Source organism: Cygnus atratus, chromosome 25, assembly GCF_013377495.2.
Source record: "Cygnus atratus isolate AKBS03 ecotype Queensland, Australia chromosome 25, CAtr_DNAZoo_HiC_assembly, whole genome shotgun sequence".
NCBI classification, from domain to species: Eukaryota; Metazoa; Chordata; class Aves; order Anseriformes; family Anatidae; genus Cygnus; species Cygnus atratus.
The window spans coordinates 1,113,892-1,141,529 of record NC_066386.1 but is presented as its reverse complement, the minus strand read 5'-3'; the positions used below and the strand labels follow the sequence as shown (position 1 = coordinate 1,141,529).

The 27,638-nt window shown below is 54.6% G+C and overlaps 3 protein-coding genes across 10 annotated transcripts in view; 2 read left to right on the top strand and 1 right to left on the bottom strand.

Annotated features, from left to right (window-relative positions):
- FBXL20 (F-box and leucine rich repeat protein 20) overlaps positions 1 to 19,422 on the top strand; it is a 37,180-nt gene extending 17,758 nt beyond the window's left edge. For 5 of the 8 annotated variants that reach the window (XM_035572047.2, XM_050715504.1, XM_050715505.1 and 2 more), the window contains exons 3-15: positions 2,053 to 2,107; positions 4,245 to 4,319; positions 6,692 to 6,786; positions 7,188 to 7,256; positions 7,447 to 7,542; positions 8,803 to 8,929; positions 10,900 to 10,974; positions 11,986 to 12,116; positions 13,462 to 13,522; positions 14,052 to 14,096; positions 15,416 to 15,472; positions 16,337 to 16,549; positions 17,223 to 19,422. In XM_035572047.2, the coding sequence (XP_035427940.1) occupies positions 2,053 to 2,107; positions 4,245 to 4,319; positions 6,692 to 6,786; positions 7,188 to 7,256; positions 7,447 to 7,542; positions 8,803 to 8,929; positions 10,900 to 10,974; positions 11,986 to 12,116; positions 13,462 to 13,522; positions 14,052 to 14,096; positions 15,416 to 15,472; positions 16,337 to 16,549; positions 17,223 to 17,330 (1,207 nt within the window). In that variant the 3' untranslated portion in view covers positions 17,331 to 19,422. The other 3 variants (XM_035572053.2, XM_035572056.2, XM_035572054.2) reach the window with 3 other exon arrangements.
- Positions 19,423 to 20,889: 1,467 nt separating this feature from the next.
- Positions 20,890 to 23,383, top strand: STAC2 (SH3 and cysteine rich domain 2). The gene is made up of 10 exons (XM_050715425.1): positions 20,890 to 21,115; positions 21,216 to 21,313; positions 21,808 to 21,889; positions 21,995 to 22,092; positions 22,188 to 22,245; positions 22,348 to 22,403; positions 22,665 to 22,762; positions 22,884 to 22,935; positions 23,046 to 23,183; positions 23,288 to 23,383. The coding sequence occupies exons 1-10, from the start codon at positions 20,890 to 20,892 to the stop codon at positions 23,381 to 23,383; spliced, it is 1,002 nt and encodes a 333-aa protein (XP_050571382.1).
- Positions 23,384 to 25,120: 1,737 nt separating this feature from the next.
- RPL19 (ribosomal protein L19) lies at positions 25,121 to 27,632 on the bottom strand. Its single transcript, XM_035572038.2, has 6 exons — positions 27,565 to 27,632; positions 27,027 to 27,133; positions 26,416 to 26,538; positions 26,067 to 26,187; positions 25,728 to 25,838; positions 25,121 to 25,310 (listed from the first exon to the last, which is right to left on the bottom strand). Exons 1-6 carry the CDS (start codon positions 27,567 to 27,569, stop codon positions 25,187 to 25,189), a joined length of 591 nt encoding a protein of 196 aa, XP_035427931.1. The 5' UTR covers positions 27,570 to 27,632; the 3' UTR covers positions 25,121 to 25,186.
- Between the last annotated feature and the right edge of the window lie 6 nt (positions 27,633 to 27,638).

Here is a 27,638-nt window from a genome sequence, read left to right as displayed (position 1 = left end):
ACGTGCACACATAAATAACGTTTATTTCAAGGGAAGACTTGTTCCTAGGCAGTGAGAAGTGAGTGTGGAACTGCGGGTGTATCTGAAGTGCTTTGTGTGTACCTGCTAGGTCGGAAACCTTGAATCGCATGGTTGCATCATACGAAATCATCTCTAACATCACCTCAATCTTGCTCCTGTCCTCTCCTAAAATTTGGAAGTCTGTTTTGCTGTTTGTACCTAGCAGTGTGCGAGCACACGTGTGCCTGTGGATGTGCACGGCACAGTAACGTGCATACTGCCGCCAAGGTCTGTAGCACAAGCCGAGGTAATGCTCCTCCTTTATCTCTGGGACAAAGTGCAGTTTGCCTGCATGCACACAGTGTTTGTTGTTCCCAGCGCTCTCCCCCCAACTTTATCAGCACTTGTGCTGTTTATTCAAATGCATTCTTTGTAAATATCTGGGTAGGTGAGCACCTCGTACGGCTTTCCTCTTTAGTAGGAGAGTTTCAGTAAGCGTTAGTGCAGGGCGTTTGGGTCTTATATATAAAGAGCTCGCTGCTGGCAGCATCTCGCCCGGGAGGCTCTTCCAGCACAGGCGGCTCTCCTGGGGACGTAGGAGAGCTTGTGTTCGCCCTCCCAAGCCCACCACATAGTGGGGGGATGAATCGAGTGTTGTGGGTATCAAACAACTGCTTGTCAGGCTGTACGCTGTTCTCTTGAGAAAATCTGGAGGTTTTTGGAGCGGTGGGGCTCTGCTCATTCTCAGAATTTCTTCTGGATAGCCGTACTTTATCTGACGAGAGTGTTTTAAGAAATGTGGAATAGCATTGGAACAAAACTGCTTGCACCAAAGCCGTAACGCTCACATCTGATAACGTTTGCCTTTTCTCCCTGGTGGTCTTCAGGTTTAAAACACCAAAGCACACGTGCAGGTGTGTTCCTGTAGCCACCTGTATTATCGGGACAGTTGGACCAAGTGGTCTTGGAGGTCTTTTCCAACCTTAATGATCCTGTGATTCTTTATTTCCAAAAACATTGCATCCTATGATTTTATAACTGCTGTCACAGAGAATGAAACCTTACTACCTTTCCACTAACTGTTTCACCTTTTCTGTTTTTGATACGTGACTGGATAACCATACACCATAAAATACACCATAAAACAATCCTATTGATAAAGATTTGCGATTGGTACAGATTTGGGAGCTTTAAATGGGCACAGTACTTCATGCCTTCAGACAGAGGTGCCCGAGATAAAAGCATTGACGTCTCACCCCACTCTAGCACTGCCAAGTCTCACTGCCTAACTCCTTTATCCCAGTAAGTGGGACAGCAGCGCCGGGGTGTTGTCCTGAGCATGGGGTGTGCCCGGCAGAGGAGCACGCGTAGCAGAGAGGGCTGGCGGAGCACGGAGCACACCACGCCGACACACGCCAGCACGCTGACACACGCCAGCACGCCGGCCAGCTGCATGAGTCGCTTCGCAGCGCTACGGAGCAAAACTCTCCTCCCAGCCCTGTGTTAATGACACTTCGTGTTTAGCACAGCGGTGAGAGAAATAGGAAGCAAGCCATGCGCCGAAACCGGGCCGTCGTGCTGCTCTGATTTATTGGCTGGTAATTAGCACGCTGCCCGCTTTTGGAGCGTGGTTGTTAAAGAGGATGGGCTTTGCTGAGCGGCAGCACTGGGTACAGCTCTACTCTCGTGTCAGGGAGGAGCCAGCACAGCCAAAAGTGACTTTATTTGGCCATATCCTGACCCAACCAGTCGTTTATGTTAAGCTGTAGGATGATACCTGTACGCATCTGTTTCAATACGTGCTCATCCTGTTCACTGTCAGCGAATGCTGACGGGTGTAAGTTCAGTGCTCCCCAGTACATCAGTGTCTCTGGTTCTGCTTTCATTTGTTAACTGCTAGGTTTGCACTTCTTTTCACAGTTCAGCTTTCGACTGATTTGCAAAGAAGTTTTGCTGTCTCCAGCCCTTTTTTTCCCATTGTTTTCCTTTTTTTCCATGTTCTCTTTGTTGTAAATGTGGATAACCAAAAGGTATCTTCTGTTTCTGTTGCAGAATTTTCTCTTTCCTGGATGTGGTCACTCTGTGTCGCTGTGCTCAAGTCTCCAGGGTAAGAACCTTCCTCCTTGCTGGTGGATTTTCGTGGTTCGTGGGACTGTTACGGCTCTCGCTTGCAGCCCTCCCTGGCATTTCAGACCCGGGGAATTTGTACAGGGGAGCTTTGTGCACAGAACATTTCAACTATTGTTATTTAGTGTCCTGTATTAAAGGGGAATGCCAGAAACTTCTGATGGCCGCTGAAATCAAGCTTGAACGCTGTTTTAATGGCACCCAAGGCCCTGAGCAGACTGTGAAAGGGAAGCAGCTGACTTTGACAAAGAGCTCTCCCAGCAACCTGGGCTTTGTACAGGAGGCCTGCACTGATGCAAGCACTGAACTTCAGCTGTGATGTGAGGATAAGTCTAAAACTTTCTTGGTTTTGGTGGAAGTAAAGAAATTTTGATTGACAAGGATACTTGCACAGTCAATGAGTGTTTACTTTCCTATGTGGATTTAGTTGATACAAATGTAGAAGAAAAAACAAGTGTCTTGTTTACACTTCTTTTTTTTTTTCCTTAAATATCTCATAGTCCTGCAGGATTCAGGTAGCAAGACCTGGCTTGGGTTATTCACTTGGGAAAACTCCACCTGCAGGCCCAGCCACCTAAAGCTGTCAAATGTGTTCAGGTGCTTCATCTTGCCAGAACCTGGTTCAGGTCAAACCCGAACCATAACTTTGTTCATTATTCAGAGCATACAAGAATGTGAAATACTATGCTTAACGTTTTTAATTGCATTTTAAAGAAGTCCTGTGATGTCCAAGCAGTGTGGTTACGATTCCGCATTCTCAGAATACCACAGATCTTCCGATGAAAGCTCCTCCAGCTGAAGTTCGCTGCTCCAGCACTGACAGCCCATTTCGGTCAAGCATCCGTGCCGGTCCCAGGTTGTGCTCCCAGTTTTGTCACTGCCTTCTGCTTCCACAGGGCATCTGAGAGCAGATCAGTCACTGGCACTGCGTGTGTTGTAAAGGGCCGAAGTACCTCCGCAGAGCCACAGAAGTTTGCGTGTAGAGATCCCTCCATTAGACATTAAAACACGCGGTGTTACAACTTGCATCTACTGATGGGTTTCTCTTCCACTGGAGCTGGTGGCTTTCTCTTGCCAATGACCAGACCTTAAAACAAACACCTGTAATGAGGCTGCAAATGCAGAAAGTGAGTCAACGCTCAGTTCTGTGAGCTGCTGGAAGTCCCTGCGTGGCTTGCACAAGAACTAGTATGTTGTGATGGAGATGTGGCTTAGTGCTTGTAATAGGTGTAGTACAGGAATACGCCTGTACGCACACACACTCTTTCACAATGATGGACTCACGGCTATTATGAGATTCAGTTGTTTACTTTGATTATGCAATTAAAACTTCAAGTACGGTATTGATGACTGTTTTCAACTCTGCTGAAAATCAGCTCTGTTAAAAACCTTGATTTATTAAGGGCAGAATTACTAACTTTCAATTCCTGGTTTTCATTTGTAACATAAGCAGTATGAGAGGTGTTTTTTTGTTTTTTGTTTTTTTTTAATTGTCCACCCCTGCCTGCTTAACAAGCCAAAACCCACTCTAAGTCAGAGGTAGAAAACGCTGTCACTACAGCAGTGGTGCACGGCTCTCGGGAGCTGGATGCTTCACCTGGGCAGCTTACGAGGCTCTGAATTTGTCTGGGGGCCGTAGCACCGATCCATGGAAGAGCCTTGAGCACCTTTTCCTGCTGGAGGTAGGAGAAGGTGTGCAGGATGCCAGCCTCCCCCACCTCTGATGGGATCCGACTGCGAGCCTGGCGCCAGCTGTGCTCCTCGGGGCAGCACAAGAGCCAGGGGTCGCTTCTCCTGTGTGGCTCCCCCGTGTCCTAGCACCCTTCACATCCTTCACCTCGGCTGCTGGCTTCCTCCGAAGGTGCTGGCGAGCTGCGCTAAGGGACGGGGCTCCAGCAGGACTGGTGGTGCCCCCGAGGGACCCACGGAGGAGCTGTGCTGTGGGCGATAACTGATCGGGGCTGGTAACCGATCGGTTTTCCTTGTCGGCCATAATCACTTGTTGGGTTTTCCCCCGAGACAGAATGTTGTTTCTGAAAGGAACGAACTGTGACTAGGTCCCTGCTGGCGTTTTTTTTCATATTAACAACACATTTACATTTTTTCCCCCGATAAAGGCATGGAATGTTCTGGCCCTGGATGGCAGTAACTGGCAGCGAATTGACCTGTTTGATTTCCAGAGGGATATTGAGGTATAATTAAGTGACATACAAACCCGTTTTTTCTTGTTAAAATGTAATTACAGCCTAGGATGGATTAATACTCCCAGCGTAACCCCTTCTACCTTCCCTGGAGATAGAAATCATTAATTTCAGTTCTTCGTAGCTTCAGGGAGTCTTTAAAGTCTTGGCAATCCATTCAGCTTTTGAAAATGGACAGAATTACATATCTGTATCAAGACTTAAAGATAGTAATAGAGGGAGAGGTTTTTCGTGCATGGGTTCTAAAACCAGAAATAAGTAAATAGGTATATTGAGGAAAATTAGTTCTGCATAGCAGAATTCAGGCTGCTTTTCCTTTGACTCAAAAGATAAAAATGCTCTCATAGCATGGACTTGGACCATTAAGACTCTGAACGTCTCTTGAAACATGGCCCACAACATCTCTCCTTTCCCGTCTATCTTTAATGTAAAGAAATGCGATGTAAATGTGGATGTTTCAGGGGCACCAGGGGCAGAGTTGCTCCTAAAAGATGCAGCTTTAGAAGTGCTTCGTTGCAGCTATTCTAAATCTGTTGGATGTGGTCTAGTTAGCACCGACAGGAAGGGATGCTGCTGTCATCCTCTTCTAAAAACTGAAATTGCATTTATCAGGATAAGAGACCCCACCCCAAAAAAAAAACAAAACTACAAGAAACTTGTTCCTTAATCACAATATTCATATGCTCTTTGAAATGTTTTGGAGGAGGGAGATAGTGCATTGCTCAGCTTACTGGAGACGTGAAGCAGATGATGACTGAAGATGCACACCTTGTGGGAACTGGAGGGAAATGCACGCAGTATTGCTGGAGGAAGGAGTTAAAACCTTCCTGCCAGCTGTGTCTAAGTGAGACGCCCGGATAAAGTCACCACCCTGTGACACTGGGTGACTTCTGTGACACTGGGTGACTTCTGCCTGCCTGAAGGGGTCTGGCTGGGCTGGGACTCCGTGCAGGAAGTAAATGGTGTGATGTTGTTGTTGTCGATAACAGATACTGATCTGATAACAGATACCGATCTCTTACCGTGCCCTGGACGTGCCGGAGGTGTGCCATTACCCTTGCACAGAGGTGCAGCACAGCCAGAGGTGCCCGGTCTAGCAGGAAGCGTGGCCGGAGCCGCTGCGCTTGGTCTGTGTAGGAGGGAGAGCAGAGTGCTGCGGGCACAGCCCCACCTGCTCTTACCAACTGCTTTTTGCACGGTTTCCACATCAAACACGTGTTCTTCCACGAGCCCCAGCCTCCCCTTTCAAAGGAAGATGCCGTGGTGTGTTGCACCTAACCTCCAAGCACCTGCCAGGCTTCCCGATGTCCTAAATGTTCTTGCTTTAAAGCAATGCAAATCCACCAGCTGACATGAATTCTGTTTATAATGTGACTTATTCAAATCTTCTCGTTCAAGCATATGACTTCATAGGCTGGCCAGAGGAATCACAAAGGTACGCGTGCTGTTTGGGACCCTCCAACCCTTCCGTGCAGGTCAGGATTTCAGCTGTTCCCACTGCCCCCAGGGCCGGTGGCTGGGTGTTAACAGGAGCCCACGCAGAGATCCGGTGGGGCTGGTGCCCCTCCTTCAGTCGTGGTATTATGTGGTGCCTAGCCTGCTGCTTGATTCTTCGTTATTTTGATTGGAAGAAGATAGTGGGAAAACATCTTTGGCACTACAAGGGGCTTAAATGCTGCCTTGAAGAACTGAGAGGAGTTCCTGTTGTGGGATAAACAACCGTAGAATAAAGTGGAGGGGAAGGTGTTGGAATTCCTGGACACTGGTACTAATGCTGTCTCAGTGGCTTTTGCACTTCATTCAGTCAGAAATACCTGGCTAAATGCTACCTTGTCCTAGGGTCTTTGCAGACTCCACTGAGTGCAAATGTGGGGGGAAAAATCCATTTCTCTAGATCTCTTGAACACAAACGTTTGGATCCCTTTTTCTGCAAGAGGAAGACTCGTGGGCTACTTCTGTCTCAGCTCTATTTTGAATAGAAGTTGAAGTATCTCCATTCACAGTGCGCTCACTGTACTCATTTGTCAGTCTTCTGCCCCGCTGTAGCAGCAGCACTGCTGCTTTCCTTCTGCTCGGGTAGTCTGCATCAACGTCCAGGGCTCTGGGCTGGAGCAAATCCTCAGCTGTCAGCCTGAACTCGCCTCCTCTGGCTTTAGGTGCCTTGTCTCTCCATCTTCAGAAGCTGAATAATTTCCCCTCTCCCTGCCTTAGATTATCATCATGGCGCTTTTGTTTTCTTAGCAATGTTTTCCCTAGAATAGCAAACTGTTGTTAATGTGCAAAACTTTGAATTCAGCTTTTTGAATGCTGAAGTCACTTTGGGTTCTTCTGGATTTTAACTTAACTCTTTCTGTCTCCAACAGGGCCGAGTAGTTGAGAACATTTCCAAGAGATGTGGGGGGTTCTTGCGGAAGTTAAGCCTGCGTGGCTGTCAAGGAGTGGGAGACAATGCGTTAAGGTAATGGCACGGCTTGCTTCTGCTCTTAAAAGTAACAGCCACAGAGGACTAATAGACATGAACGCTTTGGAACTGAGATCTTTAGCCTGTGTCTGACTTAAAACACTGAGAGCAGTAACATAGAAGCAATCTTAGATATCTTTATCATTTCTGAACTTCACTCACTGGTTGTTCGCATTAAAATAATACCAGCTGCTGCTACAGGCTAAGTAGTAATTGCTGCTAAATCACAAACTTTTGCTTTTGGGCTGGGAAATCTATGAATTTATTTCCATTCTATGAAATCCCAGGGCAACATGAATTTACTTTTTGTTTGTTTATTTTGCTTGAGAGGATTTTATAAAATTTTATCTGATGTGTTAATAAATGCAGTACTATGTTTTGCCTTTCCTTTAATAAAGGACATTTGCACAGAACTGCAGAAATATTGAAGTATTGAACCTAAATGGCTGTACCAAGATCACAGACGCGTGAGTAACGGTCTCTTTTGTTTCCGCTGTTATCCACCTTTTCTGTGTGCACCACGTTATATTCTCAGCTCCCTTTTTAAGGGAGGGCCAGGCTTGTGCATGCAGCAGGTAGTATAATGCATGTCGTATGAAATGCATATGACTTGGAATACGCCTGTCATGTCAGAGTCTCTTGTGTGTTCTCTTTCAGTACGTGTACCAGCCTCAGTAAGTTCTGCTCTAAGCTCAGGCACCTTGATTTGGCTTCCTGCACTTCCATAACCAACCTGTCCCTGAAAGCACTGAGGTAGGAGTTGACAACATTGACTTTTGCCCGTTGATTCCAGGTAGTGTGACCTGCTGCAGCCCTGTGTTCCTTGTGTGCCTTGGAGGAGACTGAAGTAGGCTGAGGTTTAACCGTGGTTAGAGTTCAGGCATCCCCCAGCAGAGCTCAGTGTTCGTGTTGTGCTTCCTGGTTTGCAGAGACAGGGGAGGAGGATGCAATAAAAGCTGCCCTTAAACTTGTTTGTATCCATCCTGGCGATTGTTAGCAGTAGAAGAATTATGTTGCATTGAAGTCTTGGAGGAGGGATCGGGGGTGTAGGGAAAAAAAAAGGCTTAGTCAGTTTGCCTTTTTTAAATGTTCGTTTGCTAACAGTCAGCTTCTGCATTGTAAGTGTACCACTGCATACTTAGTGTTTGTGTAGCCAGAAGGTGAACACCAGCATCTGACTATTTGTCTTTTCAAACTGCTTAGGAGACTTGTAACTGCTTAAATCTGCTAAATGGAATTGCCAAGTAATCTAGAAAAGGAAGGGAAAGACAGACATTGGTGGGAAGATATTGGGACAGAGGAAAGGAGGAAAAAAAACACTGAAGGTAATGATAGAGGCTGAGCTTTAAAAAAAAAAAAAAAAGTTTCAAGTGGTGTTCCAGTGGAAGAAAATACAGGAAAGCTGTATCACAGGGGAAAAAACTGGAGGGTTCACCTAGGTACCAAAAGAAAAACACAGATTTAAAAGAACAAATGAATGGTTATATTATTTTTGTGGCTACGTTAAAGTACTTTGAGCTTGTTTTTTCTCTCCTTGAGGGTCTTCATCCCTGTCTCTAATTTCAAACGGTCAAACTTGTGCTGCAGCTGCCTTAAATACCTGATAGCATCTGTATTTCTTCCTGATTGCAAATTGCACTTGAGTGTTGCTCCTGCTGGCAGCTATTTGTAAATGCAGAGTTACATATGGAAAGTCAGAAGCAGCATGGTGGAAATCAACACAATTTTTGGCTCTGGCTGCAGGTGGTTTGGTTGTATTTGGGTCCAGAAAGCACATAAACTGTGTGTGTGTGTGTAGGAGCTGGGAGGTGCCCAAAGTGGGGTATGCTCCCAGTGCCTCCGGAAAGCTGCTCACACCTGGAGGTGTTTGACAAGGAAGCGTTCCCCGTGGGGTGTGGGTGTGCATCGGTGCTTGTGTGGGTCCCAAAACTGGGGGATTCCCAGTTCTGTCTCGAAGCAGGATGTCTTTGTAAAACAAAAAGTTGCCACGCGCTTTTCCTTTCACCTCCCAAGCGAGGGATGCCCGCTGCTGGAACAGCTGAATATCTCCTGGTGCGACCAAGTGACGAAGGATGGCATCCAGGCCCTGGTGAGAGGCTGCGGGGGGCTCAAAGCCCTGTTCCTGAAGGGCTGCACACAGGTACGGCTCCGCAGTGCTCCAGCGAGCCACAGCAGCTGGCTGATGTCTGCTGCAACAAAGTGTTGGGGATGAAGTGCTGTGGGATTTTCTGTTTCCAGAAACATTGCATTACTGAAATTATTCACAATCTGTCTGGTGGAGATTAACTGCTTTTTTTTGGAAATAGTTTAATAGCTGGAGCTCCGCGTGAGTAGTGGGACAGTGAACAAATTGCCTGTCTAGCTGTAGAATCATTCTTCTCCCCCCCCATCAGGAACACACTGAGCAAACTTTTCTTTTTTTCTAAAGAAAAGATAACTTCATTATTCGTGACTAGACCCATCTGGTTTTGAAGGCTCAGAAAATTTTAGAAAGCATGACAGGCCTTTCATTTGCAGTGGTGATAGAATTGCCTTTCCGTGTCAGTTGGACCTTCCAGCTGGTCAGAGAAATCCCCGTGTTTGGGACTCCTTGAAAAGACTTCTGCAGCCAACCAGGATCGTAGTACTGTTCCCACAAGTCCCTCATGTAGCTCTTGAGCTATAGCAGTACGTTTTGAAGAGGCTGCAGAGACCGTGCTGCTTTTCTTTGGAATATGTAAACGGCGTGCCAGCTCTTACAGCTGAAAACTGGCTTGCTCCCTTTTCGATATTTAGACTTAATTTCCTTTAATTCAGTTTCTTGTCTGGTGAATCATTGGAAAGTGTAATACAGGGAAACATTTACACTACATCTTTACTAAGGAGCTATATTAATTGTGAGCTGGGGCACAGGGAACATCAGCCTTGGGCGTTACTCTCTCAGTGAGCGGGAGCTTGCAGAGCTCTTTCACAAAGAACGTGGGGACCAATCCTCATTTCTTAATTGGGGTGCAGTCTTTTTAACGCAGACAGATCAGGCTAGAAAGAGCAAAGCTGCATCTCAGAATGTTGCCCTTGAAAAAGGAGAGGAAAAGAGGAAAGCTGACCCTGCAGGGGCTGAAACCTGCAGACCAGAGGCTGCCGCGAGCTGAAGAGCCCCACGGTGGACCCAGCAGCTGGTCGCTGTCATCTGCTGGGTCCTCGTCCCCAGACACCATCAGCGCTTGTTTGGTTTGGATTTGTTTTTTTGGGGGGCGGGCATTCCTTTAGTATGAGTCATTAAGTGCCATTTTCATCTGCTGCATATAGACAAACAGCTATATGTTTTTATCTTACAAAAAGCACGTTTCTCTTGTGCAAGGACACAAAGTCCTAAAAGGTTTTCGTGATGGGCAAAGCAGCAACACATCGTGCGTGCACAAGGCCAAAATACCCCTGTGTGCACAAGAAAGCCCAGCTGTAAGGGCAGTAGTCGGCAATTTTTGTTAAATGTTTATTGCTGTTGTTTTTTTTTAACATGTGAGGTGGGTATATATGGCTGTCAAAATGACTTGATTAAAGATAATAACAATCTCAGCCTATTTTGAGGATTCAGGTCATGGAAACAGCTTGAGTTTCTAGTAATTTATAGAGTCATGAGTAATATTGATGGTAGTACATCCTTGTTATCAATTATTTGCCATCTGTTCTTATAGATTTAAGAATAGCAAGCTTTTTTTTATCATCAGAAAGCAACGTGGATGTGTTTGTGCTCCTCATGTTGAAATAATACTTTATCTTTTTTGAGAGCTCCACTGTTGCAGTATGAAAGCAGTTCCTCGTGGGCCCTTGCTAGAGAAGCGTTGCCTTAATTCCCATAAAGAGTTTCTGACTTCACGACTTGCTTTGTTAATCACACGTTTGATCGGATCAGCCTTTCTCTAAATCAGTAACTTAGTGCTGTGGGTCTTTGAACTCTGTTCCTGGGATGTACAAAATGGCACACGCTTACTGCTGCGTATTTTGAGACTGCATTGCCCTCCTCCCCCACAGCTGTCCCAACCACAGACGTTTTATTGTTCTCAAAGCTTCCTTTTGAAGACTGTTTCAAGTATTAACAGGTTGTTTCAGCCTCTAAATTTTTCTTTTCAGCTTGAGGATGAAGCTCTCAAATATATCGGTGCACATTGTCCTGAACTGGTGACTTTAAACCTTCAGACGTGCTTAGTAAGTAAACCACCCTGTGACTTCCCAGCTCAGCCCGCGTGCGTTTTGAGGCCGTCCCTAAGCAGAACCACGCAGAACAGACTCGATCCCAGAAACATCGTCATCTCTGCAGGCGGGGCAGTTGTAAATTTACGAGACTCTTAAAAAATAGTTGATGAAAAACAGCTTTCTGGGAGTGCTCAGCAATGTTGAATAAGCTCCCAAAACAGTGTCACCGCATTCAGCTTGTCAGCTTTGTTTGTCTCCTTGCCCTGCCTGCAGGGCTTCTGAACTCCTTTGCAGGACTAGCTGGAGAAATTCTTTCCATGGGGCTGGAATGCCTGCACGGCGTTCCAGCCAGCTTCCTCACAGCTCTCCTCACACTGAACCAAGAGGGGCGATTTCCCTGCTCAGGACTCTCAACCAGTTGCTCTGCAGTGCCAAAAATGCGTTATTTACGCCCAAAATGAAACCGGAGCGGGCTCTTTGTGCGTAATATCACACAGTCGGTCTGATGCAGTGGGGATGGGCGGTCCCGGCCCTCTCCCAGGGAGGTGGGCAAGGCCCCTGGGGGCTGTGGGGCCGGCCCTGCACTGCTGCCCTGGCCCCGTGAGCAGAGTGGAGTTGCTGTGGTGTGAGTTTGACGGGGTCTGGGCCAGAAGGTGGACTCCTTCCACTCAGGTTGCGTTCCCAAACCGCTCAAGTGTTTGGTTTTTACAACCAAGAGCTGCAGAGGTAGGAAGGAGATTCAGGCTGGGTGCTCCTGTGCCTCCCCCTGCCATCCACGTGGCCCAGCTCAAACCCATCCCCGAGCGTGTGGGATCACTTTGGGGATGTTTACAAGTCACCGCAGTGCAGCTTAGCCTGTGTCAGCTGCTCCAGTGAAATACTTGAATGCGTTTTTGGGTTGAAAGAAGCATAACTTGGCCTCGGTTAAGTTCCTGGTTGGAAATCTGAGAGGAAATTTTGCGGCGTGTTGCTCTTCCCCCTCCTCCGTTACGGCTTGTGATGTTGTTGTTGTTTCTCTTGCAGCAAATAACAGACGACGGGCTCATCACGATATGCAGAGGGTGCCACAAGCTGCAATCCCTGTGTGCCTCGGGCTGCTGTAACATTACCGACGCCATCCTGAACGCCCTGGGACAGAACTGCCCCAGGCTGAGGTAAGCTCTCAGTGGGTACCTTGAGTTTCGGCAACCCCTGAGCGTGAGCAGAGGGTCCCGGGGACACGGTCACGCCGTGCTTGAGCTGCTTCGGGCACTGAAGGTCTCAGTGTGCTTTGTTACTGCTGAGCTTATTCCTGTGCTGTGAGGTGACCGTGGTTGTACCCCCCAAAAAATCCCTCAAGTTTAGGAACAAACTCGAGGGGACAGAAGGCTGGGAGGAGAGCTCCGTGCCGCGGCTGTCTGTGCTGCCAGGGCACTCGCTCGCAGCAGTCTCACTTCAAACCGTTGTGTATTTACTTCTGTTTTTTGTGGAAAACAGCTGAGGTTAGGTTACTTCAGTACTGAGAACTGAAAATGCATTTAGACAATATTGTTTCCTCTTAACGTGTGATACTCGCGGGATTTTTGTGATAATTTTATAGCAGATGGAATTTGTGCTTTCGCTCAAAAGGATGAGCTTCCAGCAGCAGCTCTGCAGGTGCTTGCTTTTATTTAAAGACTTAATTTATCAGGAAAAGTTTTTCCAGGAAGATTTTGCTGTAATTCAGAAAATGGCCAGGTGCAGGAAGAAGAGATGGTTGTTATCTGGCATCTGTAACAGCTGGGTAGCCTGTATTAATTAACATAAAATACAGGGGGGAGTATCTATTTTCCACAATAAGCTCATTTAAAGAATTGTGGTGTAAAGTGCGGTGTGCAAGTATAAAGAAACTAGTTGTGAAAGGGGAAGGCAAAATGTGGCTTCAGTTCAGGCGATTTCTCTGTGTGTTCAGCTGAAGTTCCACACAGTTTTGGGAAAGTTGGTTTGCCTTTCTCTAAAGGCACATAAATGTTAATGCTGTGAAGCAAACCCCTGCAGAGCTGCAGTAACTGCCCACCAGAAAGCTCGTCTTTTGTCACAGAAGCAGGCAGTTGGCCTCTGAGAAGACCTGAAGCTCTTCTGTCGAGGCATTAAATATTTATTTTCGTGTCCGTCTGCTGGGTTGTCGTGCGTCCTGACTCGTATTGCACACTTTTCATGATGAGCCCTGTGTTTGGGGTAGAAACCAGAGCAATGAAGACTTTTTTTGAGCACCTTAGTCCAACGTTTTTCACATCAGACCTGCCCTGCCTCGTAGCAGGCACGGACTGAGCGAGCCTTGGAGTTCCCCTTTAGCCCAACTTCTCCTTTTCTTCTCCTGTGACCTACACTCAGGTGTAGAGGGTGGCTGCTCTGTGCAGATCATCCTCAGAGAGCACAGCCTAAACCGGGGCAGACTTTTCTGGGTTGCTGGAAGCTTTTAATGAAACTCTGAAAAGCAAAACGACTCCACCATGGTTATTATCAATTCTTTCTGTGCAGAATATTAGAAGTTGCAAGGTGTTCTCAACTAACAGATGTGGGCTTTACTACTCTAGCTAGGGTAAGTGCTCGTTTCCACTCTTCTTCGAGTATCTTTGCTTTCTTTTCATGATGGATATGAACAAACAGTAGCCTTCTCTCTTGAGTGTAGTGTTTTTAATGCTTTTCCTCTTGAAGTTTGGATGGAAGCTAGGTTGTACATAATTTCTGATATCTTAAGCATTGTCCTGACCCACACAGCTTAGAGGACTTGCATCTGAACTAAGTGAAATGTTAAATACTTGGGAGTTACAAATCTGAATGTTTGTTCTAGATTAATCTGTGTTCTGTACAACTGACCCTACGTTTAAACCCTCTTTACTTTCTATGAATTAAAAAAAATCTCAGTGCGTTTAAATGAGTGAAATTGCTAGATTCCCTTTACTGTTTGGTGGTGTGCATAATGAAGCAGCGAACTTTCTTTTCCATCCCGTTGTTTCATGGAGAAAAACCTTTGTTCTTAAAAAGGGCTGTCTGTCTTGTAGATGTCTTTGTGTTTGCTGTCTGAACTTTGCACCTAGTTTTGTATTTGGTCTTCTGCTTGTTCCTAGAACTGCCATGAGCTTGAAAAAATGGACCTGGAAGAGTGCGTCCAGGTAGGAGGTGCCACCCCTGGCAGTTACTTGTTTTTGTTTTGTTTTGTTTTTTGTTTTAGCACAATCACAGCAGTGTAGAAAGATGGTGAAAAAGCAGCAGGTTGTCTCCAAATGGGAGCTTGATTTAGGATCCTGAGGAAAAAGATCAGATATCTTTGGACAAGAAAACGTTGCCTTTGTAGTTTAATCCTTTGTTTGTGTTTCATAGTAATAAACGCTACTGTAAGTGTAATAAAATAGATCTTTAATAGTAGTAGATGTGTCTAGGAAGTCATGTATTGTTGTGTGAGCTATGACCTTTGACACGAGATAAAGTCCCAGAATAAAATCTTTGCACATAAGGGAAGGTTTGTGCCATATAATATTGCTAGGAATAAAGGAAATTAGGTTGTTTGTTTGTTTTTTTTTTCTTGGAGAACAGCAGTTAGAACAGTTAGAACAGCAGTGAATTTTGTACACGGGACATGGAAACAACTTGAAATAAAACCAGGGTGCCCGTTCTAGTCTTGGCCTTCCTCAAAGGCAGTGGGATGCAGTGTAACGAGCCTGTTGTTGTTGACTCTGGACATCCCCAGGGATGTGCCGTAAGTTGGTTACTGTTTCAGGAGAACCTTGACAGGGAAAAATAGTTGAAGTTACTGAGGATCCCAGGACAAATTTCCAGCCTTAAGGACAGGTTTGAAGCTGATTGGGGTAACTGGGTTTTGCTTCCTGCGATGAGAACACGGCGACCCCAGCATTCTGTGCTTCCTGATGTTTACGGGGCAGAAATTCAGGAGGTCGTAGGAGGAAATGACAGTAGTCCAGACAGGAAGCGATTTAAAGTTAACCCAAAAAGGAAGAAGAAAAATTGGGCTGTGTCCTTGGGCTGCATTGAACAAAGGCAGCCCAGCGAGTTCCCTCTGAAAGCCTTTAGACGAGGAACCCGTTGTGCTGAGTCACTTTCTTCCTGAAGAAATAATGAAGAACAGTTCAGTCCACGGAGCTGTTGGAAGGGGTTTGAACACCTCTTGTACTTCAGAGACATTTAGGAGTCGTCGTATTTCTGCTCGCCTGCTTCACAAGAGCTGCTTCAGGAGGCTCAGAACAACAGCAATACCCGTGCCCCAGCAGTCCTTTAAGGACGTGAGTTGATTTCTGTGAGGGAGCAGAGGAATCTGAAGCTTGGTCACGGAGGAGATGAGTCCTGAGGAGCTCAGGACGATGCCTGTAGTGAACACGGCCATGGATTAGGCAGAAGTTTGCAGTTGGTCTTTGGTAGGGGGGTAAAAAGTCCTTGTGCCAAGCGTCCGACATGAAAAGGCTTTTCTCTTTTCCAGATAACAGACAGTACACTAATCCAGCTCTCCATACACTGTCCACGGCTTCAGGTTCTGGTGAGTGTTATAAGTGAGACTTCCAGCATTTTCTTCCTACAAACAAAGGGATTTCGAGCACTGCCTGGGGGGATTTGTCTCTCTGACTTCATAGATGTGTTGCGAAGTCTTAGAAGAATTCAGCTAGAAACTTGACCCCGGAGAACCTATTGTCCCTCCCCTACTGCTAGCATGAATCGTGTGCCAGGCACCCACAGCTGCCTGAAAATGAGTTAGAGGACACTGAATTCTGATAGCAGCCTCTGGTTTTCCTCAACACGCTTAGCAGAACCTGTCCACGAGGCAGGCTGTCAGTAAATGTGTGGGAGAGGAGCCTGCAGCCCTTCTCACCTGTAGCATGGAGCTGGGCACCTGAGACCCACAATAGCCTGTGCCCCTGTGAAAAGCAGCAGGCTGGTGCCCTCTCCTAGACCAAGCCCTCTTCCTCCTGCAGAACCTGTAACGTGCAGCCCCCAAAAAGCACCAAGCAGGTGGTGATGCTGCATTCCTGCTGCTTCTTAGACCCAGCACCAGGGTCCTGCCTGTGATGTGTGAGGCCACAGATTTTATGAAGGAGGCTTCTTTAACAGCAGAGGCATTCGTTCCGTTCCCTTGCAGTGAGCATCTGCTGTCCTGTCTCCTGGCCCTGGGCCTCGTCCTTCCCAGGCCACCTTTCCCCTCGCCTTTCCCCCCCCCAGGACCCCCAGGGGTGGCTGCAGCGCAAGGAGAGCGCAGATCTGCCCGGAGCACCCGTGGGGCAGACCCACGGGTGTTGCACCTACAAAACCGGGGCCAGGTTGTCTCTTGTCCCAAAACACCCTCGGCGGGGCGTTTGCTGCTGCTTGCTGGTGGCAGAGGCCGCTAACCATCTCCGCTTGGGTGCAGAGCTTGTCCCACTGCGAGCTGATCACGGACGATGGGATCCGCCACCTGGGAAACGGCGCCTGCGCGCACGACCGCCTGGAGGTGATCGAGCTGGACAACTGCCCGCTGATCACGGACGCCTCCCTGGAGCACCTGAAAAGCTGCCACAGCCTGGAGAGGATAGAACTGTACGACTGCCAGCAGATCACGCGGGCGGGGATCAAGAGACTCAGGGTAAAAATAATAATGATAATTAATAGGAGCACTGCTAGGGTTGTGACTTGGATGCTTTATCTGGTGGGGAGAGGGGAGGGCTGAGGCTGTAGGTTCCTCGTGGTCTGGTGCTTGTTCTGGAAAGTATCGAGATCAATCATCTACCAAACTAATAGAATTAACAGCGCTCCTGTGCTCAGAAGCTTGTGTGGGGCTGGATGCTGGCTGGTCAGGGAGAAATGGAATTGCTGTGTCCGTTTTTTGGTTTTTTTTTGTAATTGCTACGTGGCCGTTTGGGTGGGCGAGGAGCCAGAGCAGCTCTGTCACTAGCTGCGGGGCCAACTGAGGCACCCCGAGCCCTGTGCCTCAGTTTCCCCATCCATAAAAGAGGGATAGGAATGCTGGTTTGTTTGCAGAGAGCACGTGGGACGGTACGGAGATGTTCTGTTCCTCCAAGAGGAGGAAAGGGTGTCATCAGTTCTTACTCGCTGCAACTGTTTTCAGCTAACACAATTCGCTAATCCGCAGTTCGTGGAGATCACCTCACTGAACTGAAGGAGTCCGACCCTGCTTTTTACGAGCGTTGTGTGTTTGTAGTCCTAGCCCAAGTGAACCAGGCCGGTCCCGACCCCTTTGCTTGGCCGCTGCCCTGCCCCTGCCGTTGTTACTCCCCGCGCTGTGTTTGTCGTTGCAGACCCACCTCCCCAACATCAAAGTCCATGCCTACTTCGCGCCCGTGACACCCCCTCCGTCGGTCGGGGGCAGCAGACAGCGCTTCTGCAGATGCTGCATCATCCTATGACGGCGGCGGCGGCCGGCCTCGCGGACTGAGTATTTAATGACACCCGTAGAGTCACGGTGGACACCAGTACCCTCGAGGAAAGCGATACCAGTGTCATTCGCAAGGGCCAGTGACCAGGGCCGTGGCGCCAGGCCCCCGTAGCCACCCATACGCATACATCCACACCCCCACCTGCTCCAGCAAACCGCTGAACTCCGCGCCCCGGAGCTGGAGCCGTCGGCTTTTTCTGTAGGTGGACTGGGAGAACTCGGAACCGTTCGTGCTGGGCATGCTCAGACAAAAGCGCCGCGGAGAGGAGGGGAGGCTTTTGCGAACCCGAAAGGACTGCTGCTGCTGCTGTGGAGGTTGGAGTGGTAACTGCAGCCCTTTGAAACGGGGAGAGGGAGAGGAAGGATCGTGCTTTAACCCTGCATCCGCTGTCCAGGAGGGGGAGGAAAAAAAAAAAAAAGAAAAGAAAACCCCAACGAGTTCCGTGTCCGTTTTTCAGTGAGGGGACGAACCAGCAGCTGCTGAGGCACGGCTTCCTCGTGCTCCCCTGCTTCGCGTTCCCGGCCGAGCGCCCTGAGCATGCTCACGCTGAAGGTTCATCCCCTTTGTGCTCGGTAGCATCCGGCTCGGCGGCTTCCTAGGTTGTTGTGATATAGCTTGAAGTCTGTAACGTCAGGCTCAGTTGGTTTTTTTGTTGTTTTTTTTTTTTTTACCCTTCCCACATCCTGCTCTTTTTTTTTTTTTTTTTCTCCTACCGATTTGCAATTCAGTAATTCTGAGATTTACCAGACGAAAGTTACGGAAACAATTTAAACTATTCTTTTCCCACCACTAGGAGCCTGAGCCTGTAACGACCCCTTGGGAAGGTTTTTACACCGAAAGCGACCTGCGCTACAGGCTACACTCGTAGGCTCCTCGGCCTGTTTTTCCCAGAGATTGGGTGTCTGAATTTGTTTTGCATTTCAGGTTTTACCCCAGTGATGAGAATATCCCCCTCGATGTAGGGGGGCGAGTTAGAGTCTGTTCCGGTGACCGTAAGTCCCCCGCTCTGCCTGTCCTTCCCCCCCGACCCTCCATCCTACCCCCGGAGGAAAAGCAAAGTAGGGAAGTAGGGGCTGCTGCTCATTGCCCTGGCCAAGAGGCAAGGACCCCGTAACGCAGCGGGAGGAGCGGGGTCGTGCTCTGGATTATTCGCTTTGTGCCCTGGGTTGTTCGCTTTGTGCCCTGGGTTATGGTCACTTGGTGCTGCACCGAGGTGCCGGGTGCTTTCCTGACTCTTCGGCATCTTCCGCAGGTAAGTGGAGAAGGATGAAACGAATGCAACGAGATTTTGCCATGTGCCCGCTCTTCCCGGCTGCCAGGGGGTGCCCACAGCAGCCGCTTTTGGGGCCGTTTCGGGCGGGTTTGACCCCGGTGCTTCAGAGGAGGGTGGTCGTCAGCCCCCTGCAGCCGAGGAGGGGGGCTGCCCCGTTCTGCCGGAGTCCTGCCGTGGGGAGGAGCCGGCTGCAGCAGGAGCGGCTCTTTGGGGGTCCCCAGGGCTCCGTTCACTCTTGCTTGCCTTGAGGACGCTCCAAAGGGTCGCTGACCGCCACCAGCCCCATGTAACTCGGCCTTCCCCCCCCCCCGGTGTGTGTTTAATGAAGTCTGTTGGAGGAAAGGCAGCGTGCCGCCTCTCAGAGGCTGCTGCCAGCTCCTTCCCCGCAGGTTGCTTTCAGTCCCTGCTATTTATTCAAATCCTTTCCAGCACCACGGCCTCTCCCTCCTCAGCGAGCATCTTCTGCGCTCCCACCCGCAGAGCTCCCTGCTCTGTTTTTTTTTTTTTGGGGGGGGGGGGCAGAGCGCGGGGTGCGGGTGGTGCTGAGCCGGGGGGAGCCGAAAGTGGGCTGCGGCTGCCTGCTGCCTGGTACCAGAGCAGAGTTTTGGGGGAAAAACTCCCGAGTCCCGAACCCAAAGCCTCTTCTCTTTCGTTTTGTTTCTCGGACAGGGTAACAGCGTAAGGTAGCTCGAACGCCTGGGCAGCGTCCTTTAGGCGGTTGTCTGTCTACATGGACTCTTCCTGATGTTTGTATTTATAAGTACCAATAAACACCATTTTCCAAGCCTCGCCTTGCTCGGGGAACGCCTCTGTAGGAGAAAAGAGCGGGGAAAAAGCGTAATAAATGGGGCTGGGGCCGGGGGCCGCCCCCCCATGGGGCAGGGGGCTGCGGGGTGAGGGGGGCTGGGGGCTGTTGAGGAACGTCCCGATCCCCCCGGGGCTGCTCTGAAGGGATGAGGGATGCCGGGGGGGGGCTCATTTAGAGGGGGCATTGAGCATGGGGGGGGGGGGGCATCGACCATTATCTGGTGCGAGCTGCCCCATCCCCGCGCTGCCCCATCCCCGCGCTGCCCCATCCCCGTGCCCCCTGCCCTGGTCCTTACGGGGGTGCTGGAAGGGGGGGTGGCAGCGAGGGGGGTTCTCCCAGTTGGGCCCAGTTTGGGGAGAATTTACCCCGAATTTACCCCCAGTTTGGGGAGAATTTACAGTAAATGGGGAGGGGGCAGAGCCCTGTGGTGGTTGGCGTTACGATTTCGCTGCGGGGGGATTTTGGTGGGGGGGGGTGTTCGCGGGGGCTCCGAAGGACCCCCCCCAGCCCTGTCCTGTCCCCAAGGACACCCCCCCCCACTGTCATCCCCCCCCCCCCCCAGCACCAACCCAATTCCCTGCATCCAAGGCTCGCAGCCAACGCCACCGCCGCCAGCCCGCGGCCCCCGGCGCATCTCAATTCGGCCCGGATTTGGTGCATTTTGGGGCGGGGGGGGGGAGAAATGGAGGGGGGGGCACTGAGCACCCCCTGGGTGTCAGTGGGGGCAATGGGGCCTTAATGGGGGAGGTGGGTGTGGATTGGGGGGGGGGTCCCATTGGTTCCGGCCCCCCCCAGGTGCAGATTGGGGGGGGGGTCCCCATGGGTGCTGCCCTCCCCCGGCTGTCAGTGTGGGGGGGGTCCCCCCAGCGCCCCCCCCGCGTGCATCGCCGGGGGCGTGTCCAAGCCCCGCCCCTTGTGGGGACAGCAGCCAATGAGCGGGCGCGGATTTGCATATCTCCTCCCCCCCGCACGCACCCCCTGAGGGGAGGGCCCGGCGGCAGCACGAGCTCGGGGCTATCGCGACCGGCTCGCGGCGCTGTCGCGACAGGCGCGGGGGGGGGAGGGGGGCGGGGCGGGCGTATGACGGAGCCGCCGGGGGAGCGCGAGGCACCGGGACCCCCCGCGCCCCCCCCCGCCAGCCCCGGGGCCGGGCAGGGCAGCAAGGTACGGCCGGGGGGGGGCACGGGGGGGGGACATACGGGGAGGGAGCAAAAAAGGGGGGGCTTCACGGGGGGGGAGCACAAGGGGGGGCTGCAAGGGGGGGGCATAAGAGGGGGGAGCAAGAAGAGGAGGCTGCAAGGGGGGGGCACAAGGGGGGGCTGCACGGGGTGGGGGGCATAAGGGAGGAGAGAAAAAGGGGGAGGCTGCACGGGAGGGGTTGTACCGGGGGGGGCAGCGTGCACAGGGGACTAATGTGCCCCCCCCCATGTGCCCCCCCCCCCCCCAAGATGCAGCGCTTGAGGCGCTCGCTGTCCCTCCGGACCCTGCTGCGCAGCAGGAGCGTGGAGAGCCTCTTCCAGCGGCCCCCCCCGTCCCCCCCCGGACCCCCCCCGGCCTCCCCCGGACCCCCCCAGCGCCCCCCGGCCCCGCTGCAGCCCCTGCGGACCCACGGCTTCCAGGAGCACGTCTTCAAGAAGCACTGCCCCTGCCGCCTGTGCCGGCAGCTGATCGCAGGTGGGTGCCGGGGGGGGCTCCGGGGGAGGGGGGGTCTGGGGGGGGGGGGGTCCCGAGCCCGGCCCCGGCCCTGACCCCCCCCCCCCCCCCGCTGCTGCAGGCAACTCGCGGCAGGGGCTGCGCTGCAGGAGCTGCAAGGCCGGCGTGCACCTCTGGTGCTCCCAGGAGATCTCCCAGCAGTGGTGCCCCGGCAGGGCGGTAGGTGGGGGGGGTGCGCACCGGGGTGCGTGTGATGGGGGGGGTGTGTGTGTGTGTGAGATGGGACACGTGTGCGTGTGTGTGTGCTGGGACGTGTGTGTGCTGGGATGTGCGTGTGGGTGTGTGGTGGGACACGTGCGTGTGATGGGACGTGTGTTCCTGTGCTGGGATGCGTGTGCACATGGGGGGATGCGTGCATGCACGTGTGTGTTCACCAGGACTTGTGCACACACGGGGATTCCTGCATGCACCAGGACTCGTGCACGCGCTGGGACGTGTGCGCACACCAGGACCCCACACGCACCAGGCCGTGTGCACGCGCCAGGACGCGACGTGCACCGGGACGTGCCCGCAGACTCGTTTGCACGCGGCTCTGTGCTGGAGGCGCCTGCGCAAGCCCTGCCCTGGGGTCCTGGCCAGCCCCCAGCCCCCGGCTCTGCCCCCCCCCGTACCCTTCTTCCCCCCCCAACACCAATTCTCCCCCCCCCCCCCAGGCCACCTCTTTCCGACGCAATTTCAGCTCCCCCCTGCTGCTGCAGGAGCAGACAGCCCCCGTGCCCGGCTCGTGCCTCCCAGGTGAGCCCCCCCGAGCCCCCGGCTGCACCACGGAGCCCCCCTGGCCCCAGCGTGGGGCGAGCCCTGGGCTTTGGGGGGGCCCTGATGCCACCACCCCCCCCGCAGCCCCCAGCACGCAGGTGGACCCGGTGTACGAGGCGCTGAGGTTCGGCACCTCCCTGGCACACGGCGCCAGCTCCACGGAGCTGCCCCCCGGCAGCCAGGTACCCCCCGAACCCCCAGGAGGGGCTGCACGGCTTGGGGGGGGGGGCACCAGTGGGGTGTGCGGCCCCCTCCCCGAGCCCTCCATCTGCACTAGGGTGAGAAGGAGGCGGCAGGGGACGAAGCGAGCACTGCAGAGAGCCCGAGCAATGGTGGTAAGGGGGGGGGGGGCTGGAGGGGGGGCCAGGGCTGGCTTGGGGCCGGGGCTGACCCTGTCCCCTTGTCCCCCTGTCCCCCGTCCTGTCCGTCTGTCCCAGCGGCTGTCACCCCGGCAGACAGAGGCAGCACAGAGCAGAAGAGCCCCGGGCAGCAGGTGGGGGCCTGGGGGGGGGGGGGGGGGGGGGATGGGGCGGGATGGGGCTGGAGGATGGGGAGTGGGGGGGGGATAAAGGGGGGGCTTGGGTGGTGCACCAGGGCCGTGGGTGCTGGGACAGGGCTGTGGGGCAGCGGGAGGGGGCTGCGGCCAGCGGGATGGGGCACGGGAAGGAGGTTGTGGGGCAGAGGAACGGGGCCGTGGGGCAGGGGGATGGGGCCGTGGGGCAGGGCCGTGGGGCAGGGCCGGCTGTGCCCGCAGGCTGCCCGGGGGCCGACGCGGCGGGACGGGGCGCCCATGTTCTCCTACGTGGCCCTCTACAAGTTCGTGCCGCAGGAGCACCACGACCTGGCGCTGCAGTGAGTGGGGATTTGCGGGGGGATTTGGGGTGGCGGGGGGGCTGACCCACGGCCCCCCACTGCCCTCCCACCATGGGGGCAGCGGGAATGCCCCCCCCCCCCCCCTCCCTCCTGCCCATAGGCCCGGGGACAGGATCACGCTGGTGGACGACTCCAACGAGGAGTGGTGGAAGGTCAGGGGCAGGGGGCTAGGGGCCGGAGGGGGGGGGGCGGGGGGGGATCTCAGAGCCCCCCCCCCCGCTTTGGTGCAGCGGTGCCGGGGCTGAGCCACGCGGTGCCGCAGGGGAAGGTGGGCGACCGCCTGGGCTTCTTCCCGGCCAACTTCGTGCAGCGCGTCCGGCCCGGCGAGAGCGTCTGGCGGAGCTGCCGCGCGGTGCCGGGCAGCCGCGAGCGGGGGCACCTCAGCCTGAGGGAGAACCAGGTAGGGCCCCCCCCAAGGCACTGGGTGGGCAGTGACCACCCCCCTACACACACACCCCCACACCCCCCCCCCCGCCATGGTGTCCGTCTGTCCGTCCATCCCAGATCTGCGTCGGCGTGGGCGGCAGCCGGGGCCTCGTCCGCGTCACCAGCGGGAGGAAGAGGGGGCTCGTCCCCGCCGAGGCGCTGACCGAGATTTAGGGTCCGGATCTCCGCCAGCCCCCCCCTCCCGAGCCCCCCCCCCCCCCCAGCGGCGATGTCCCCAGCCCCGGACCAGGGCAGCTCAGGGAGCCCCATCCGGGTGGTTCCCGACCCCCCCCCCCCCCCCCCCCAGGGCCGGTCCCCAGCGTCCCCATCCCCTGGGGACCGGCCGTGGGGGTGGCACTGCCCGGGGACACGGCCGCTGCGTGGCTGCTCCTCGCCCCGCTGCTCCACATCACACACGCGTGTGCAACGCCAGCGTGCGCAGCACCAGCACGGGTGTGCAACCCCTGTGCACGCACACGCAGACACCACTGACACCACCACCACCCCGTGCACGCTCCCGAGCCCCTCACGCCTGTCCCCGTGCGCTCACACGCGTGTGCAACGCTGCTGGTGCACGGAGGCGGGGGGGTGCTTTGCACACTCAGCCCACACCCCACACCCCCCCCCCCCCCCCCCAGCGATGCCTGCGGGTGCCGGGGCAGCGCATCCCCGTGCCCACCTCGCGGGGTGCTCGCGGCGCAGAGCCTGAATTAAACGTTGCTGTCGCAGTGCGGCTGCCATGGGGGTGTTCTCCCACGTAGGACGGGGGGGGGGCGTGGGTGCAACCCCCCCCCCACCTTGTGCCCCCCCCCGGGGTCCTGGGCTCGGTGCTGGCAGCACCCAACGGTGTCACCCCCGGGAATGGGGTGGGGAAGGGCCCACGCCGAGCACCGGGTGCTGCGAGCCCCTGGGTGCTGCCCGGCCCAGGTGCCCCCCACCTGTGTGATGAGCGGGGAGGGGCTCGGCCGCGCTTCCTGCGGGGGGGGGTGTGGGGGGGTGAGCCGCAGCCTAGAAAAGCTCCAAACCTGCCCCAAAGCTGGTGCAGGGCTCTGGGGGTGTCCTGGTCCCGGTCCCGTGGCAGCGGTTTTGGTAAGGAGCTGCCTGGGGGAGGTGTTTGGGGGGGGGGCGGTCCTGGGCGGGGGGGGGAGCACGGTGAGCGCGGGGGCTGCGCCCATCAGGTGGGTCCTGGGGCTCGTTCTGGCCCCCAGCCCCCTGTGCTGGGCCCCGGGGGCACACGTTCAAGTATCTGAGGCTGGAAACCCCTCCTGGGGCTGCGCCCTGACCCCCCCGGGCATCTCAGGAGGGGTTCTTAGAGGGTGCTGGGAACCCCCGGGGGGCTTCTTGCTGCCTCCCCAGGCCCACCCGCACCCGAAGCCTTCCCCCGCTCACACCCCCCGGCCCAGCCGTCAGGCCGTGCTTTGGGGCCGTTAAATGGAGGCCGAGGGCTCCGAGCCCCCGCCCCGAGCCGCTCAGCGCCCACCCACAGCCACCCCCACGGCTCTGGGGTGCAGTGATGCGCTGGGGGGGGGGGGGGGGGGGGCCAGGTCCAGCGGGGCCCCCTTCAGCAGGTCTGGGACACCCTCAGGGACTCGCCTGTCCCCGAGCACTCCCACCGCGGGCGCTGGGAGCTCCAGCTGGGCTTGGCCACCTCTGGAGATGCGGGGAAGGGCCCCGGGTGCCCCCAGACCCTCTTCTCCCACCAGCACCCGGCCGGCAGCACCCTGGGCTGGGGCCCACCCTTACGTGAGGAACTGCCCCACTCGTTCGGTTCTCAACAAGCAGCGCAGCCCCAGCACAGAACTGGGGACCAGCACTTTGCCCCCAGTCCTTCCCCAATCCACCCCCCAGTTCGCCCCCAGCCCCATCGCAGCTCTGGAAGCCCCCCCACAGAGCCACACCAGGTGCAGCGGCTCTGGAAGCGGTGTTTTATTTAACCCCTGTGGATGGAAAGCACTATGTACACAAGACAGACAGCGTTCACTTCTTGGTCTCCTCCTCTTTGGAGAGGGTTTTGATGATCTCCTCCTTCTTGGCTTGCAGGCGCTCCTCGCGGCGCTTCCGAGCCTCCTTGGTCTTGGACCTGCGAGCCTCAGCCTGGTCACTGCAAGAAACAAAGAGCTCACGAACGTGCGTGGAAAATCCCAAACAGCCCAGAGAAAGCCTTCACTGCTGGCCCTGTCTCCTCTCCACTGCTCTGTTTTTTAAACCAAGCAGGCATCAGGATTTTTGGAAAAAACGCTGACTCGTGCTTCCCCCGTCAGTCATTCACTGATCTAAGGGGCGGGGTCGGTCGATCTCCCAGTTCGCAGCAGCACGAGCAACGTTCACCTGCTGCCCAGGCAGTGAAACGCACGCGGCTCTGCCAGGACGACTCGGTTCTGATTCTTCCCCAGGGCTCCAGACAGAGCCGCCAGAGGCAGGAGCGCCCTGGAACTACCTGCCTGCACTTATTGAAGAAACAAGAAAAGTTGTTTTCACAACTTGGAAGACAGAAGCTTAACAGCGATGCAGCACTTACGCCAAGAGCTTCTTGCGAGCCTTATCTGCCTTGAGCTTGTGGATGTGCTCCATCAGGATCCGCTTGTTCTTGAACACGTTGCCCTTGACCTTCAGGTACAGGCTGTGATACCTACGGGAACGGAACGAACCGTGAGAGGCTGCCCAGGGATCAAACCACGGCGGCTTCCAGACGCCTCGCGCCCTTCCTGGCGCGCGCTTTCTACAGAGGATTTCTTTTCATCAGCAAGCTCCACACCAAGGAGCTGGCCGCGAAGCTGCGTACAGCAAGGGAGACACAGGTAAGCACGTGGATGTGCTCCCCACAACCCAAAGCTGGGTGCTGGTGCGGCAGGCTTACATGTGGCGGTCGATCTTCTTGGACTCCCTGTATCTGCGGAGCAGGCGCCTCAGGATCCGCATTCTCCTCATCCAGGTCACCTTCTCGGGCATACGAGCATTGGCCGTACCCTTCCTCTTACCTAGGGGGAGGAAACGAGGTAAGAACGTGACCAGGCTTCTGCCAGTCGGACACAACACTTCTGCTTGTGTCTAATCCTTCTCTTTACTTTAAGAAGTAAACTGCTAACGCACAATAAGCTCTGCAGCGAGATCTTTACAGATCTTCGCTCAACACAAGCTTGTAGGTGCGCCAAGCACCACAGAAAACGAACGTTTCCTTCGGTCCTCCGAGGGAAGCCAGCACTCACCGATGCCCATGTGCCTGCCCTTCCGGCGGGCCAAGGTGTTCTTCCTGCATCGAGCACGGGAGTGCACGGTCACAGGCTTGCGGATGATGAGCCCATCCTTAATCAGCTTCCTGATTTGCTGACCTAGAAAAATAAACATGTTCAACATCTTATGGGCTAAGAGAAACCACGTTAGACAGACTGCAATCCAGCCTGGATATAGACAAACCAGACACGACTCCAGCAATACGAAGGGCTTTGGAGATGCTCTTTCCCCATCCCATTTCTCCCATTTGTCATCTCAGAGAACACCACATACCGAATGTACCACAAGAACCCACCCACTGGGCACCACGTTCCTGTGAACGTGATGGGGGAACTCTGCAAATCCTGGTGGTGACTGAATTCCACTTTACAGCACACAGCAGCTGCCCAGATGTCAGAATTTTACCTGGGCCAACACCGCTGCTACAGAGCAGGTCAAAAACCCCCTTCTAGCACAACTGACATCTCCTTTTTCCACGAGACACCCCACCTAGCCCATCCAACACCTCCCTTTTCCACGAGGGACCCCACCTGGGCCCACCCACCGCCTCCCTTTCCTCCCAGCGAGGTGCCCCACGCCCCCTTACGTGAGTTGGCGTTGGCGATCTCGTTGGTCTCGTTGGGATCCAGCCAGACCTTCTTCTTGCCGCAGCGCAGGACGCTGGAGGCCAGCCTCTTCTGCAGCCGGAGCATACTGCGGGCGGGCAGGGGGCCAGCTCAGCGGCCGGAGGGACCCCCCGAGCCCCATCAGCCCCTGAGGGACCCCGGAGCCCCCCTCGGCCCCCAGGCCGCTCTCAGCCCACCGAACCTCCCTCAGCCCCCCCCGAGCCCCCCTCACCCTCCTCAGGACCACCGACCCGGCCCCCAGCCCCGTTCCCCACCCGCGCCGCCGCCATTTCGCCCCCTCCCCAGGCCCCGGCCGCCATTTTGCCCCCCCCCCCCCGAGCCCCGAGCAGGCCGCGGCCGCAGCCGCCCCCGCGGGGCCCAGCCGCGCTCCGCTCCCCCCAGACCTCCCCCGCTCCCTTCACACGGGCCCGGTGAAGCCCCGCGGGCGGTGCCGGCCCCCCCCCCGGGCCCCCCCCGTCCCATCCCGGCGGGGTCCCCCCGGCGCCGCGCTGCGCTCACCTCATGGCGGCGGCCGGGCCGAGAGGGAGGGGCGGGGCCACGCGCCGCGCCCACAGCGACCGGAACGTACCACG